The sequence below is a fragment of the Muscardinus avellanarius genome (genome assembly GCF_963383645.1).
Source record: "Muscardinus avellanarius genome assembly, chromosome: 19".
Taxonomy (NCBI): Eukaryota; Metazoa; Chordata; class Mammalia; order Rodentia; family Gliridae; genus Muscardinus; species Muscardinus avellanarius.
This window is the reverse complement of record NC_137805.1, coordinates 33,338,870-33,355,029: the sequence shown is the minus strand read 5'-3', so window position 1 is coordinate 33,355,029 and position 16,160 is coordinate 33,338,870. Positions and strand designations below refer to the sequence as shown.

The 16,160-nt window shown below is 59.7% G+C and overlaps 1 protein-coding gene across 3 annotated transcripts; it reads right to left on the bottom strand.

Moving 5' to 3' along the window:
- Positions 1-3,603: 3,603 nt before the first annotated feature.
- Positions 3,604-9,834, bottom strand: SLC35H1 (solute carrier family 35 member H1; the record flags this gene model as incomplete). 3 transcript variants are annotated; one of them, XM_080716338.1, is made up of 9 exons in its annotated part: positions 3,604-3,728; positions 3,993-4,122; positions 4,963-5,138; positions 7,036-7,119; positions 7,201-7,369; positions 7,841-7,940; positions 8,532-8,595; positions 9,223-9,373; positions 9,715-9,834. In XM_080716338.1, the coding sequence occupies 9 exons, from the start codon at positions 9,832-9,834 to the stop codon at positions 3,604-3,606; spliced, it is 1,119 nt and encodes a 372-aa protein (XP_080572464.1). The 3 variants fall into 3 exon arrangements, with proteins under 3 accessions (XP_080572464.1, XP_080572462.1, XP_080572463.1); XM_080716336.1 differs by having other exon boundaries at positions 7,841-7,913; XM_080716337.1 differs by having other exon boundaries at positions 7,201-7,306; positions 7,841-7,913.
- Between the last annotated feature and the right edge of the window lie 6,326 nt (positions 9,835-16,160).

The following is a 16,160-nucleotide window of genomic DNA, read 5'->3' as shown; positions in this document are numbered from 1 at the left end:
TATGAAGCGTCTTCTGTGCCAGGCCTCGCAGCAAGGACGGGGACCCGGCAGCCAGGGCCCCTTCCCCGTGCTCTGCTACTGGGCCGGTGATGTGACGGCCTCGTTGTTGATGGCTACTGAGAGCTAATGGGTACGTGCCCAGCGTCGTACAAACACGTGCTATTTTATCTTTACAACTAATCCATTAGAGATGTATTCACAGTCCTCCTTTTGGGGGGAGAGCACTGGAGGTTGGACCCAGGGCATTCTACCTCTGAGCTACGCTCCCTCAGCTTTTTTTATTTTTTATTTTTCTTCAGTACTGGAGATGGAAGCCAGGGGCATTTTACCTCTGAGCTAGACTCCCCGGCCCTATTTTTTTTTCTTTATTTTGAAACAGGGTCTCAATGAGTTGCAAAGGGTTTAATAAGTAGCTGAAGCTGTCCTCAAACTGTGATCCTCCTGTCTTAGCCTCCTAAATGATGGGATTATAAGCCTGCACCACCACGCCCAGCTCACCCTCCCCAGCCATTAAAAAAATTTTTTAAATTTTGAAACAGGGTCTTACCAAGTTGCTAAGGGACCTTGCTAAATCATTGCTGAGGCTGGCCTCAAACCTGCAATCCTCCTGTCTCAGCCTCCTCAGGACTGGATTACAGGCATGTGCCACTACACCTGGCAGTATTCCAGCTCAGGGAGGAATCGAGCTCCGAGAGGATGAGCAACGCACACAAGATGACAGGGCAGAGAGGGAATCCAAGGCTGCCAGTGTCCGGAGGCTGCGTTCTTAGCCACTAGGAGCTCACTTTCCACAGCCGTGAAAGAGGTCCACCAATCCCTACTGCACGGAGCTGCTAGGGACTGAACGACCTACGGGAAGGGCAAGAGCATCCGGCAGGTGGTCCCTCCTGTTCTTCCCCGTTGCTTACCCCGCCTCTATTTTCTCTGGGCTGGGAGGGCTGGCTCTAAGGAAGGACAGCGTCTGTCCCTGAGCCCAGCAGTGCCTGCGCATGGCCACCTGTCTGGGTGCTGTTGCCCTCAGTGGATGGCCTGGGACCCACTCCTGTGCTCTGGACTACAAACCGGGGCCGATGCTCACCTGTGCTGCAGAGCGCAGCAGTGAGTGCCGTCGAGCGCATTCTCCTGGGGCCGCGTTACCCCTCAGGCCCTGGGGTTCCCAGGAGCCAGGGGAGCAGGCACAGGTGACGGTGATGCCCTGAGCCCCCAAGGCAGAGCCTGGCACCAGAATGAAGAGGCAGGCATGCCTGCATAGTGGCTCAGGTCTCTCCCACAGCAAACTCCAGCTCCTTCTGTCCCCACTATGGTGCCAACCGCAGACATGCTTGTATATTGGGGGCATTAACCTTTCTTCCACTGTAGGCTCCCAGGAGAGGCAGTGGGCATGTAAGCACTTAAAAGTGGAACCCGCAGGTCAGCCCTCCTCCCTCCTCCCCCTTCTGCACACGCCTGGGAGCTGGGGACAGACATCACCGCCTTGGAGGGACCAGTTACATCCTCAGCCTCCCTCAACCTGCGCAAGCACCGAGTTGCCATGGAGACGCTGCAGCTCAGAGATGCAGTGGCTGCAGACAGCACGGGTGGTTCGAGGGCTCAGAGCCCAGGGTGGCCGCAGTGGCACCTGGGCGGGCTGGGTGGGGAGGGAGCCCTCCTCCAGGCCTGCCTGGTAATTGCCGCTAAGTGAGGGGCTGTCATTGAGGCCAGCGTGTGTGCTGTGAGGGCCCCTGTGCTGCACCCTGTAATTACTGCACTAGACAGCAGCACTTGCTCCCTGTGCCCGCCAGAGGGGCGGCAGGGACGGACAGGAAGCGCCCCTCCACCTGAGCCCAGGCCCTGGCAGGCGCTCCCGCCCAGGCGGCCCCCCTCTGGCCCTCCTTGGCTGGCTCTCCCTTCAGTCGTCCAGCGGGAACCCAAGCTTTCTTTAACCATGGCCTCTGAGCTTGCAGAACCCAAGGGAGCCAGAGGAACAGGAAGCAGATAAGGCGCGGCTCCGAGGCAGGCGCTGCCTTTGCTTTCTGATGCCGCTGGGATGGGGCGCTGAGGCCGGTTCCGGCTCTCCTCCTCCTGCGCAGAGGCTGAGGCCCTCCGTCTCCCTGGCCAGGAACCGGAGCTGCGCCTCATCCTCCTCGGGGATTGTGCAACTGCAGGGTTGGCAGACCGCAGCCGGCATGCCGAGCCTGGCTTTTGTACCATCTCACTGGGCCACGGCCACACCCCTTCTTCTGTATCATCCTCGGCTTTGTGCTACAGCTGAGTTGGGAAGTTGCGACAGATGCCATATGTCCCTGAACTGAAAATATTTACTATCTGTCCCTTTACAAAGTTTGCAGGCCCGTTTCTAGAGTAGTGAGGTTCTCCTGGGCGTAATTAACCGAGGGAGCGCCAGCATCTGATTAGCCCAGTTTACAACTAGTGTCCACTTGGTCCTCACGCCACTCCCTTCTCAAACCCTGGGATTTGGGCAGTGGTGGCGGCTGGCAGGAAGGACTGGGCATGCAGAGTGCGGCAACGGCGCCACCTGCTGAGTGCCTGATGCGCTCTGGGCAGAGCCCCAGCAGCTCCCTCTACAGACCAGGCGCAGAACTGCAGCCTGCTGGGCCAGCTTGCACCTTCCACTCTAGAGAAGACGCCACGCAGAAGTAGGCAATGCTGCTTGTCCAAGACCGGCGAGTGGAAGGCTGGGGGCTCAGGCCCCTCACAGGAGGCGGCTCGGGAGCCATTCTGAGGTACATACTGGCTGGGACTCACCAGCCACTCACTTGGTAATTCTATACTTTTTCTAGGTCCTAATTTCTTGGTTGTTTAAAGGATTTAAAAAATAAACATGTAGCTGGGTGTGGTGGTGCACACCGAGAATCCCAGTACTTGGGAAGCTGAGACAGGAGAAACACAGGTTCGAGGACAGCCTCAGCAAGTAGTGGGACTCCATCAACCTAGTGAGACCATTAAAAAAAAAAAAAAAACAGGCTGGGGATATAGTTCAGATGTAGGATGACCCTGGGTCCAATCCTCAGTACCACAAATAAATAAACAAGTAAATGCAGAATTTTACTCGTGGTCACACAATGAGTCGGGATTCAAATGCAGCCTGAGAAGACTGTGCTCGGCGAGAATCACTTGTTCTTTCCTGCGGGGCAGCGGGGAGACTCGGTGGGCAAGGTGTAGGCCCCGCCATGTGAGGAAGGCCCAGGTTGGGAGAAGCCCCTCCCTACCCCCACGCCTCCAGCAACGAGTGGCCAGTGGACCATAAGCCATTTATTTCCAAACTATAAATAAGCCTCCTCTCTGAGCAAGAAGCCGCCCAGGTGGGAAGGCCCGGCCTCTCCCTGTCCCTCCCCAGCCGCCCTCAGTCCAAAGTCAGTCCCCTGGGAAGCCCTGTGCCTCTGAAATGAGCCTTGGTCTCCGCCAGGCTAAGGGGAGCAGAGCCCACCCCTGCCATCGCCACATTGAGCCCAGAACAGCTCGACTTTCCAGGCCCTAGCAGGGAGGGAAGGAAGGGAACAGGCCCAGCCACAGGTCTGCCTGGCGCTGCCCAGGCCCCTGCTCCCAGCTGGGCGCTCAGAGCACGCTGCTAGGGAGGCTTCCGAGTGGAGTTGAGGCGGCTGCTCACTGCTGCCCCTGGGCCACGAAGTATTCCTTCTCGTTGTCCTCCTCCTGCTGGCTGCTCTGGAGCAGCAGCTCCAGGTCGGGGCTGGAGCCCAGGCCCTTCATGGCCTTAGGGTTGCCATCGCCTTTGGGGGAGATGACAGCTGTGGGCCGATGATGTACTCAGTGGCCCTGCACATACACTCACCCGGCCCACCCCTGGAGACGAGTCCCGTCCTCCCACAGGGCGGTGGCGGTACCAGGCCTCCTTCCCCAGCTGCCAAGCGGGCAGGGGAGTGACTGGAGTCGGCCGCCAGGCTCGGGGAAGGTGAGCACCACCTGGTTCTTTAGGGCAGGGCAGGCCAGGGCCGGAGGCCACAGGGATGCAAGGCCTGCAGGGCTCCAGTTACCTTTGGCGTGCAAGGCTTTGAGGGCCACGTGCAGGGATATTCCCGAGAGGCAGAGGGCAAAGCCCAGCCAGTTGAGGAGGCTGATCTGGTCGCCCAGCAGGTGGGCCGCCAGCAGCAAGGTGCAGACTTCCTGTGGACAGAAAAGGGGATGTCAGCAGGGCCTGCGCTCAGGCCAGCCTGCAGGGGAGGAGCGAGGGGCTGGTCTAACTGCGATGGAGCCTCTGCCACTACCCATTACCCAGAGGGACCAAGCGGGCTCTATCCACAGAATCCATCAGAGAATAAAGGGCACAGCAGGTTCGCAGCCTGCGCCACACACACGGGACCAGAGGCTGCCTGGGCACGGGCGTCTGCAGGCAGGGAGCCCTCAGTCCCTGTGGGTGACGTTGGTCCCAGCGGGCTCTGAGGACGCTGTACTGGGGTCCTTCCTAAACAGCGGCTGGTGGGACGGTCTTTCTGAGAGCCATAGCTCCCACCTCGTCCTCTGGCTGCAGCCAGGAGACCCTCGGGGAGGGCTCCTTCCTGGTTTTAGGTGGCACTGCTCGAGCATGGGTGTCTATGTGGCACAAGAGGAAACCCCTCCTGGCCCTGGGCAAAGAGGACTGCTGGGGTGAGGGAGAAGGCAGAAGAAAGCAGGAAGGACAGGAAGAGTGGCCGCATGCGGCAAGCAGGCATGATGTGAATAGCCCTGCGGTGCCCACGCGGGCACTGCCAACAGTCACCGAGCTCTCACGGCGGAGCCTGGGGGCTCCTCAGCCACAGCTGCAGATACAGCACGAACACACTCCAGGGCTGGTGGACCAGGCCTGGCTCTCAAGACGTTTCCCCACCTGTCTGGGGGTGGCGGCCGCTTGGGGCTGAGGGGACCAGGAGGAGGGGGCACTTCTGGCTCTTCCCCAGAGGGCTGGGAGTGCAGGAGCGATGGCCAGGCCCCATCCAGGTCAGCGCCAGGGCGCCTCCGAGCCTGTACCTTGAAGATGCCAGCAATGGATAGTGTGAGGCTGGAGGTCCTGGAGACCAGGAGGAACTCGGAGAAGCCCAGGCCGAAGGCGAGGATGCCGCCCAGGAAGAGGCTCCCGAGCACCCGCAGGAGCAGCCCTGCGTCCTGGAAACGGAAGATCTTCTCAGATGTGGACAAATGGAGACCTGAAAGCAACAGGGGAGAGCGGGAGGCCAGGTCCTGGGCCGCCCACGCCAGCCGGCTGCCACCCAGAGGGGCTCTGTCCCCGGGACCACTGCTGGGAAGAAATGGGAAGAATGAAACAGCCCCACACAGGGGGGCCAGGACGGCGGCAGGGAGCCCAGGCAAGGCAAGCCAGCGTGCTGACAGGGAGGGCCCTGGACCTGCGGCCTGGAGGAGGGGCTGGCACGCACAGAAGAGCCAGGGCAGTGCCCTGTTCTGGTAGACAGGCTTGTGTGGTGCTGGGGATGGAGCCCGGGCCTGTGCATGGTGGGGAGGCGCTCCTCCACGGGGCCACCCCCTCTAATCCGGACCTTGCTACTGCACCCGGGACCTGGGCTGAGAGAGGTTTCCTTTCTGGACTTGGGTTTTCTTATAGACGAAATGGCAGGACTGGGACTACATTGGTCTTTTTCTAACAAGCAGTATAATTTGATGAACATTCTTCAAAGAAAACCTAAATATATAACAGAAGCCACAGCTCTCTGCTCCACAGAAGCCCACACGCACACACACACACACAACGCACCACGTTTTGCTTACATTCTGGGGAGTCCCTCCAAGACAAGGGACTCCCGGGGTCCCTAGCAGTAGCCAGGTGGCCAGGGCGTACGAGGGTGAGGTTAGCCCTGCACTGGGCGCGTTAGAGACCCGGCAGGAGCTGGGAGCTGACAGGAACTTTGGGGTTTGGGAGGGAAGTACCACAAAAACGCAGAGTGGCGGTCCCCAGGCCGGAGGCCTCGGGGTGGAGGACATCTTGTCTGGTGCTGGGCTCAGCAGTGCTGCAGAGGCGTTGGCAAACTGAAGGGAATTTGGGGAAGAGCAACGTAAGTAATGAAGGAGCTTGGGGGATTAATTTACCAGAAAAGATTAAAGGAGCTAAATCCGTGCAGCTTTGCTAAGTGGCGACTACCAGGGCTTTGGGAGGAGGGTTTGCAGAGCCGGGAGGGGGCGGCGTCTGCGACGAGGGGCATAATGAAGGAACGGGGAGAGATTTTAAACAGGGAAAACATGAGGCTCTGAACAGAAGTTTCCTGGACAACGGGGCGGCAGAATAATTTTCCCAGGAAGGCTGGAGACGCTTCACTGCTTGAAACTTAAATGGATGTGGGGCAGGATCTTCTGTAATGACCCTGAGGACAGCGAGGACTCTGGGCAGAAGGATAAACAGACAGAGGACAAAGGCTAACCCCAACACGCTGTGCCACCCGCCTTTCCTGGGCTCTGGAAGCCGACGGGGGGGGGGGGGACCAACAGATGGACTCTTGTCCCCAGCCCCAGCCCCCATTCCCTCACTGTACACAGTTCCACGCCAGGACATGCTTCCCAGGCTGCCCTGCCCCCGCCAGCACACCACATCACACTCATCCTGCACACACGTGCTGGGGCTCTGCTGCCCCCACCGAGGCCCGCCTCTGCTCCTTGGAGCACTATGCCCAGTGGCCCAGAGCCAGGCGGCTGAGGCAAATTCTGGCTTCTTATGGGCTACGGGGCGGTGGGCAAGCCATCTTCCCTACTCCCTGCCTCAGTTTCTCTCACCTGCGATGTGGGAATAAGGACGGCACCGCCACACCCGCGTTCAAGGAGCGTTCAGTCCGCGTGCTTAAGCGCCCAGGTCATCGTGGGCACACCTGTCTGTACAGCGTCACCACGAAGCCCGCGTACTCTACACATGCTTCTGTGCAGCACTTACCACACTAGATCCCAGCTGTGTTTTGTTTATATGTCTGTCTAGCTCCAAATCATGGCTGCGGGGGCAGGGGCTGCGTCTCTGCCCTCAGGAATCTCTGTGGCTAGCACTACACCAGGCGTAGCGCAGACTTGCTGCACTGAGGCGCCTTGGGGGCAGTGGGCCCAACGTACCTTCAAATATGGCAAACAGAGGGAAGAGCCCCAGAAACATGAGCGGCTGCAGGTGGAACATGGTGTCGATGGGGTTCTGCAGGCCTGCAGGAGGGCAGAGGGCGCGGTCAGGCCTGCTGCGCCTGCGTGGCTTGCAGCCACCGGGCCGCCCTCACGCGAGCTCACCCAGCTCGGCCTTCTGCAGGAGCATCTGGGTGAGGGTCCAGCGAATGCCGCCGATGAACGAGGCGCCCAGCACCAGGGCGAAGCCCTCCACGTTGAACTGAGTGGACTTGTAGGTGAACATGAAGAGGCCCCCAGCGATGAGGAGGACCACCAGGACGAGCGCCGCACGCTGGAGGACGGGACAGTGCGGCTAAGTTGGGGGCTCGGGTGGCAAGAGTTCATCACTCTGGAGTTTGGGGATTGGCAGCCATCTTGGCTGCCCCCAGGGCAAACACCCCATCTATCCCTGCACCCTCCAGGGGGCACGGGCACTCCTTGCTGTTGCTGCCCGCAGGCCCCAACATCCCTCCACAGTCAACATCGCACAGTGCTTTGTGCTGTCTCAGGCACCCACGAGGCACAGCAGGACCCCCAGAGCCCAGCTCCGCGTGAACCCCGAGCTTCCCTTTCTGCCAGCACCTGCTCTACTCGTTTCTAAGTATTCTGCAAACTGCCCACAACTATCTCCTGTCTCAGAGAAGGGAATTGGCGCCACCTGGCTGGTTGTCGCCTCTGTAAGAGTGGCAGACCACCTCTCATATTCCCTCTTCTATGCCTGGCACACCAAGGGGCAGGGCGACAAAGACAACACGCGCCTCACCAGCTCCTCCAGCTTGAAGATCAGGGAGAAGATCAGGATGAAGAGCACAGCTGAGGACTTGGTCATCGTGTACCTGGAAGCAGAGATGACCCATAATGCACTGTCGGAGCCAGGCCAGAGACCACGGAGTGACCTCCTGGAGGGCCACTCACGCCCAGGGCAGCAGGGCAACCTGGGTACAGAAGACTAAAAGGAGCCGGCCTGCGCCATCTGGACTGATAAGGGACCTTTTATCAGAAGAAATGTCTGACTAAGGCCTCTGGTTTACCACCTGGGAGAAGAGGCTATGGGTCTGATACTGCTCGCCAAATCCTATTCTTTACCTGGCCCTTGGCAGAAGCCAGGCAAGACAGGGCAGAGAGAAGGTAGGGACTGTGTTTTCTGAAGCAAAACAGGGAAGCGCCGACTCCTGCGCAGGCCGGGCCCACAGTGGGCGGGGATTGGCGGGCAATGACGGCAGTGCTCTGTGGCCTTGCACCTGTCCCCCACCCCGCAGGCAGGCTCAGCATCCCCTCTGCACTGGGCTTACAGAGGAGGCTGGAGGCTTCTCGGAGAGCTGCTGGGTGCCAGGGAGGAGCCGAGTGGGTAAGGGCTGGTCCCGGCGTGGCATGGTGGCCGGGCCACCGGCCTTGAGCGTAGACAGACAGTGAGCTTGGCCTGAGGGGAGGTGCTGGGCCGGGCCGGTACTCACAGCGAGACAGTGATGTAGAGGAAGCTCCAGTTGGACAAGCCCACGTCAAGTGCCGTTGCCAGTGCTACGGGGACAAGGGCGCCGGTGACTGGTATGGCCAAGGAGCCCGACAGGTGGCCAACGTGCAGCCGAGGAGACTCGCTTTGCCCTGCACATCGCTGGCTTCCTCTGGGAACCCGAGGCTTTCCTCTCCAGCCAGGAACTGAAAGGTTCACGCCTGGCCAAAAGTGGGACAGGCCCGCCAGCGAGTGACAGGGCTGGACGTCTCTGAAAGGCTGCGACTGACCTGCGTACCGTCCCTCCGCGGGCCTCAGACCCTGCGAGTCCCAGTGAAAACCACTCCCCTCAGGAGGAAACAAACTCGAGGGCCTCCAGACAGGCCCGTCAGCCTCTGTCTCCCTCACTGGCTCCAAGTCCTCAGCGCTGGGGCAGCTTCACACCGCACATGCTCAGGGCTCCCCCGCAGCTCAGCCCCACCACCCTTCAGGTCCGCCTGCTCTACGCCTGGCCTGGCCTGACCTAGGAAATCTTCCTGGTGACCCCACCACAGCCCTGGGGAGAGGGAGCCCCGAGGCCATGGCTAAGGCAGGGCTCTCTTGGGTGTGTGGGAGTAGGAAGGCAGGGAAGGGGAGAGGCAGCAGGACAGGGGTGGGCCGTGGCCCCAGGGCCACCCCTCCACCCGGACCCATACCTGTGGGGGCCACTCTTCTGAGGTAGTCGGTCCAGCTCAGCACCACGCGAGCCCTGTGGCTGGAGCACTGAACCAGAGCCCTGGACAGGGCGGAGAAGAGGAAGATCACAGCCAGGTGCAGCATCGTCATGAACAGGGGGAAGTGGAAGCTCTGCGGGCCCAAAGCAGACGGGCCGGCTGGGAGCACCGCTGGGAGCACCCGCGCTGCCGCCCGCCTCCCCCCGACCGGGCGCCAGGGGTGATACGCCACGTGAGGGGCTCCCAGCCGCATCACAGTCCTTTAAGCAGGGACCATCGGTCTCATCCTTAGATGTCTGAGAAGCGGCACCCGGGGCTCACACCCAGCCCAGTGTCATCTCCATCACCGCAACACTCACAGGCTGGGCCCTGCCTGCAACCCATGCCCCGGCAACAGCCGCTCTGGGCCAGTATGGCTGCCCCGATTATGGCCACTTCTTCCCCGCCGCCTGCACTGGCCAGGCTTCCAGTTACCTTGGTCAGCCATTTGTTGTAGAAGGTGATGCCGATGGAGAAGCAGTAGTAGAGAAGTACCAGCCCCAGCGTCAGCACCGCCTTCCACACGAAGGCCACGTCGAGGGCCCACCTCCCCATCCGTGGGGCTGCGGCTCCCAGACCTCGGCCACAAGGGACAGCTGCCTCCCTTGAAGTCGGCCCAGGGGAGAGCCGGCTGCACGGTGCCGCAGCGTCAACAAGGAGATCCGTCGGCCGGAAGAGTTCTCTTTGCCTCCATCATTCGGAATGGTCAACGTGGCCCCTAATGGGGTCCTCACCTAAGGGGCTGGTGGCCCGAGCTCACAGGTTCCATGGTCAGCTGAATGCAGGGCGGAGTGCCCAGGCTGCAGCTGGAAGACGAGGTGGCGGCTGTGCTGGCGCCTGAGGGCCTGCCTCCCACACCGCGCAGCCACACAGCCCGGTCACGCCCATGCGCTCCCACCACCCCGAGCTGTTCTCCCACGGTGGCCACCGATATGACCTTTTCAAGACACAAATCTGGTCATGCCAGACTACTGCTCGAAACGCCTCGGCGGCTTCCAGTGCTCCTAAGAAAAGGCCAAAACCCTTCCGGGGCTCCCGAGGTCCTGATCCGGCCCGGCTGGTCTCGCCAGCCTCCGCCCCAGGCTCTCCCAGGTGGGTGGCTGACGGCCTTCCTCAGCCCCTCCTGCTTATCTTGGGCTTAAATGTCACCGCCTCAGGGACTCTCCCCGAGATCCAGGTGAGTCTCATGCCCCCTGCTTTTCCTTCAGAGCACCTGCGTGGGGTATGATTTGAGTATGCGTGTCCCCTGCAAGGCTCTGAGCTGCACGGAGACAGGGACAGCATGTCCACAGCCCCCAACCTGGCATTCTGTGAGTTCTTTAATTTGTCTGATGGCTCAGTGACAGAGAGCATGCACATGATTTTCAGGGCACTGATCTGGTCTTAGGGGTCAAAAATGGTCTAGAAAACCAGCACTTCTCTGCCCTAGCCTCTAAAAACCACTCCCACAGGGGCGGCGCCTGTGCAGGGTCTTGCCAAGCCAAACAGCTCCCGTCACTCGGCCAGTCCAGCAACCCTGGCGAGTGCTCGAGTGCGCAGTGAAAGCCCAGCTTGGACCCGGCAGACCCATCTGTGCCTGGGGGAGTCGGGGCCCAGCGTCACACCTGGCGCTTCACCTGCACCCCTCCTTCGCAGGCACCTGTTCGGGAAGCCACTTAGAGCCCCACGGTGGGTTCTGCGGGAGCGATTACAGCTGCGCTGTGCTCTGGAACTTGTGCTGTCTCTTCCCTGGCCCCACAAAGACTGGGAGCTGGCGCAGGGTGCTGCCCAAGGGCTCTGTGGTTCTCTCTAGAGGTGTCTGGGAATGGTGGTGGCGACTCTGGGGGTGCTCTTGGCACAGCGTGAGGGGGGACTGTGAAGACCTAGTGCACACTGCCACGCGTGGGCCTACAATCTGCAGGCCTCTGACATTCGTGTGGGTGGAAGATTGGCCTAGGATGACCTGAACCCAGAACCTAACTCACAGCAGTTCTGCTATGGTTCTGCCGTGCACTGAAGATTCCAAGAACGCAAGTGCCATGCACGCTGAGGAGTAACTGACTGTCAGAAGGATGCCAAGGGCTCCCTTCTGAGCTGTGACACCTGGCCACGGGAGCCTGCACCGTGGCTGCTCCGCCCTCACTCTCGGATCCTTGCACCCAGGAAGGTCCGGATAGAAATACATTTTACTGTCAACTACTTTTTGTATTACAGTTAGGGCACCACTAATTTTTAAATAAATCAGGTGTAGGGAGTTTTTACTAATCATGTTTCATTTCAGAATAAGGGGGCTGTTAAAAAAATATTTGTGCTAAAAGGGTGTGCTGGAGCCAATGGGTTGAAATCACTGTCCTACCTGGCTTAGCGCAGTCTCACTGCCTGGAATGCCTTCCGCGAACTGACATCCCTCCTGTGTACCCCAGCTCTTATTCCCCATGAGCCCCGAAGAATATCCAATCGCTGCCTTCACCTCTGTAGCTGGACCTCTAGTCTCCAGGCATCTCACACCCTGAGTGTCCAAAATTAACACCTTTTTCTGCAGAAAACCATTCTCATCCCGCCTCCTCTTTCTCTCAGCCCACACTCAACCAACCAAGCATTGTCAGCTGTTATCTTTAAAAAAAATCCCAGTATGATCACAGTTACCGACCTCAGTCCTGTCACCCGAGCCCCAACCTCTCCCCCAAGGACCACAGTAGCCCCCTGCAGGCTTCTGTTTCTCCTGCCGCTCCCAAGCCAGACTCCTGCTTACGTCACTGAAGAGCAGGGCACACAGGCCTCAAGCCTGTATCACACAGACCCACTCTCTCTTCTCTATGTCAGGGTTTCCCAAACTTGGCACCACTGATGTTTGGGGCTGGATAACATCTGTGGGAGGCTTGTCCTGGGCATCGGAGGATACTCAGCAGCATCCCTGGTCTCTACCCAGGAGCATCCTTTCCCCGGGGTCCCAAGTCATCACAACACACCTATCCAGACACTGCCAGGCGCTGCCTGGGGCTGGAGAGTGCTGCTGTTGACCACTACTGATCATCCCACGCAGCAGTCACCGGCAGCCTCGCACGCATTCAGAGAGGCCTTCTCCCTAGCACTCTCACGGGCCCCTCCGGTGGCCTCCACGCCTGGGCAGTCTGCCTCTCCCTCTGTGAATCAGCTTCTTGCAGTATTTGCTACTGTTCTTGCTCCAACACCGTAATGTCCTCTCTCCACTGTTCACACGCTGCTTTTCCTGCAAAGGACTTCTCCACGACCCGTGACTACCCTAGTTCACAGGGGGCACTGTCTCAAAGTCAGACATGCTAGTTTTCTCATTAAACATGTAGAGGGTCACCTACCCCCAAACAGAAAGCCAGCCCTCAGCTAGAGGGGCCCCTGGAAATGATATGGCCATGTATTTGATGTGCGTAAGGGCCCCTGTATGCTTAGTGCCGGAGATACAGACGTGAAACTGCTAAGGGCCTCACCCAGACTCGATGGTGAGGGAGACCAGGTTACAGGGCTAAACGCCCCTTTTCAGGTCTCACTTGTCCAGGAGAGGAATCTCACATTCAGCCTCAGTGGAGAGGCAGTGGAGCAGCAAGCACATCGGGCTCGGGCTGGTACACTGCGGTAGCAGCTGGCTCCTCTCAAGGCCTCCATCTCTATAACATGGCTTTGTGCTTAGTGCGTACAAGTATGGGTTTTGAGGTTAAGGCACTTGGGAGCGAATCCCGATGCTTCTACTCACTACTTCACGACTCTCAACTACTTGACTTCGGGACTCAGTTTCTCCAACTGTAATAGGAGATAGGACCATTTACCTGGGCGCGGTAACACACACCTGTTCCTGGGAGGCTGAGACAGGAGTATAGCAGGTTTGGGGCCAGTCTCAGTAATTTAGCAAGACCCTATTTCAAAATAAAAAAGGCTGAGGGTGTAGCTGAGAGGTAGATTGTCCCTGGGATAAATCCCCAGTGCCCAAACCAAACAGAATCTGCCCGCTGGGGAGGGGAGGTGGTGGCATCAGGTACAAGCCTTTACAGCACACGTCCTCAGAGGCCCCCATGCTTCGAGCCTCTTCCTGTGCGCAGTCCCCACTGCTCCTGAGTCATCAGGCCCTCCTTCCTGTTGTCCCTCCAGAGGCCACGTTTCTGGTCTCCTTTTACACAACTGACCACCACTTCCTCCTCCTGGGAAAACATGTTGGAGGCCAGGCTACCCCTATCTCCGGTCCTTTCTGACTCCTCCTTGGCCTTCTTGGCTGACACAACCTCAACTTGTCTTTGGGTGGCTGAGGGCTGGCCTTTCTCCCCTATCTTAATTCTCACCCTAACAAGTCCCGTCCTACCCAAGCCACCTGGGCCAATGATGTCCCATTCTTTCCAGTAGCCCTAACCAGCAGACTAGTAGGTCTGACTTCAATCTTGCAAGCTCCGCTCCAGGTATCTAAAACTTAAGATGCCCTAGATGATACCTTAATTCTGCCTCACGCCCCCAAACTATCCCATCCATTTAGTCAGTGCCGCTCGAACGCACACAGTTCCTTAAGCCAGAGGCGCCGGAGTCACCTGTGGCCCCGCGCTTCCCCTCATCCTCCAAATGCCGCCATCAGCCTCACCGCCGCTTACTTCTTGACGCGGCCACTTCTCCTGCCTCCTCTCCTCTCCCACCGACACAGCCGGGTACCTTGCACCTGCTGCCTGCCTTCTCCCGGGGGTCCCCGTGCTGCCTGTGGTCCCCACGGCCTGGAGCTCACGGAGGAGACCCGGCTGGAGCGCGGAAAGCAGCGCCCGCCCTCCGAGGGCCGTCCCCGCGCGGCCCGCACCGCCGGCCCGCGCCTCCCCCGCCTCCGGGGCAACCCGGCGCCCGCCAGCCCGGCCTTCCGCCAGCGTGGCCGCCGCCACGCCCTCCCGGAGCCACGCCCCTCCCGGAACCACGCCCTCACCGAAGCCACGCCCTCCCGGAGCCACGCCCCTCCCGCGGGGCGGGCGCGGCCGGCCTCCCCGGGCCTCCTCGTGGCGTCCGCCACTGACGTTTCCGTGTTTGCTCACGTGCTCCCCGCCGCCCGGCCTCCCTGCGGGCGGGGCCGCGCCCGATTCGCCCGAGCCTACTGAAGCCCGCGGCGCGGGCCCCGCCCCCACCGCGGGGAAACTGAGGCTGGGGCGGGGCCGGGCGGGGCCGCAGCCCGGCGCAGGACCGCTCGCCGCGCGCCTCACCTCGGCGCGGCGCTCCCGCCGGAAGTGCGAGCCGAGCCCCGCCCCCGCCCGCGGGAGGGCCGCTTCCGCCGGAAGCCGGGGGCGGGGCGGAGCCGAGCCGGGGTCCGCGCCGACGGGCTCCTCCAGGGCCTCCAGCGCCCGCGCAGGGTCCCCGGGCCGCAGACCCCGCCGGCCGGCCGCGCACTCGCGTGCTCGGGGCGGTGCGGGCCCCGCGCCCCGGCAGCGCCGTGCTCCGAGGCCCGTTGCCGCCTCGGGTCCTGCACAGTGAGCGCCTGTTTACTGAACAATGATCACTTGTTAGCTTTGATTAAACAGATTAAGTGTTTGTCTACATTTCCGGGGAAGTGCTGGCCAGTCGTGCAAAGAGCCACGAAGATAGCTCTCAAGAACATTTTCCTCTAGCTTAAGCCAGCCGGAGAGTCATGTCAGGGGAATTAAATTTTGACTTAAAACAAAAAACATTCGTGAAATATTTTCTGTGTTCTGAAGTTTTGTAAGGATTATTTCAAGAGGAAGCGCATCCCAGAGGGGACCCAGCTCCTAAAGGAGGGGGTGAGAAGGCTCCCGTGGAGGCTCCGTGGGATCCCAGAATGCCCACAGGAGGGATTAAAAGGGGCAGCCGTGGACAGTGAGAACCATTAGGACAGGCGGGCCAGACCCGGTTTTGTGCTCTTGCCCTCTTCCAGTCTTCCCCTGGGCTCTGCACTAGGCCAGGACTGACTACAACCGTGGATCTCGGCCTGGCTCCTGCCCTTCTGCACAAGGCTCAAGGCCAGAGTGTATGCAGTGCTTTATGCAAACCACCGTGGGCTCTGCTGCCAGCTGGCACCAGGCAGGCCCGAGTTCATTCAATGCTTACCAAGCGTCTCCAACAGTACCCCTCGCTGCCCGAGGTCTGGGCTTTATTCAGTCCTCAAGGCTGGGATTGCATGTACTTTCTATGCCTTTGGAAAGCGCTGGCCCTCATGAGGCAAGACAAAGTATCTATTTTCATCTTTGCCCTCATTCAAGCCTCCCAGCCTCCAAGGCCTGGGACTGGAGCAGCAGCCCAGCTGGAAGGCTGGGCACGGAGCACAGGCCACACACAGGGTGAAGAACATGTCTTCTTTGTAAGGCACAAGTACTGGAGCTGTTCCCTGGCTGCGTCCCTGGCAGAAGAGGGAGGCCGTGTTTGTGGGGGAATACGGTATGCCTTTCCCTGCTGTGCCCAGCAGCACTAGAAGGAAACACTTTGTCCCAGTGTGACAATCTGTGCGCGTCATTAATGACAGGTGCGTGTGGCTGTGTGGTGGGAGAGGGCGGGTGAGGAGGAGGAAGGGCTCTTGGAGGTGACGAGGGCTCCAGCTGGAGGCACGCTGAAATGAAGGCTGCCAGGGCGGCTCTCCACCCTGGGCAAGGAGCTCATGGGAAACAGCTCTTAAGAGGAACCAGTTTACACATCAAAGTATTTATTGAAAACATGGCTACTCACAGGAAACTCCTGGCTGCTCTCTGGTTACACTCCTGGCTCACAACTAGGAGCATTACTTCCCCCTCAATTGTCCCCTACACATTCCATCCAAGGACAGGTAGATCTTCTATAAATATATATATACATGTCTGTATAAGCATGGCCTATAGTAAAGAAAATATATAGTCCACTCTTCACTGGGCAGTACCTACCATGCCAGGCCACCAACGCCGAATGCCACCGTGTTCACGTAGGCC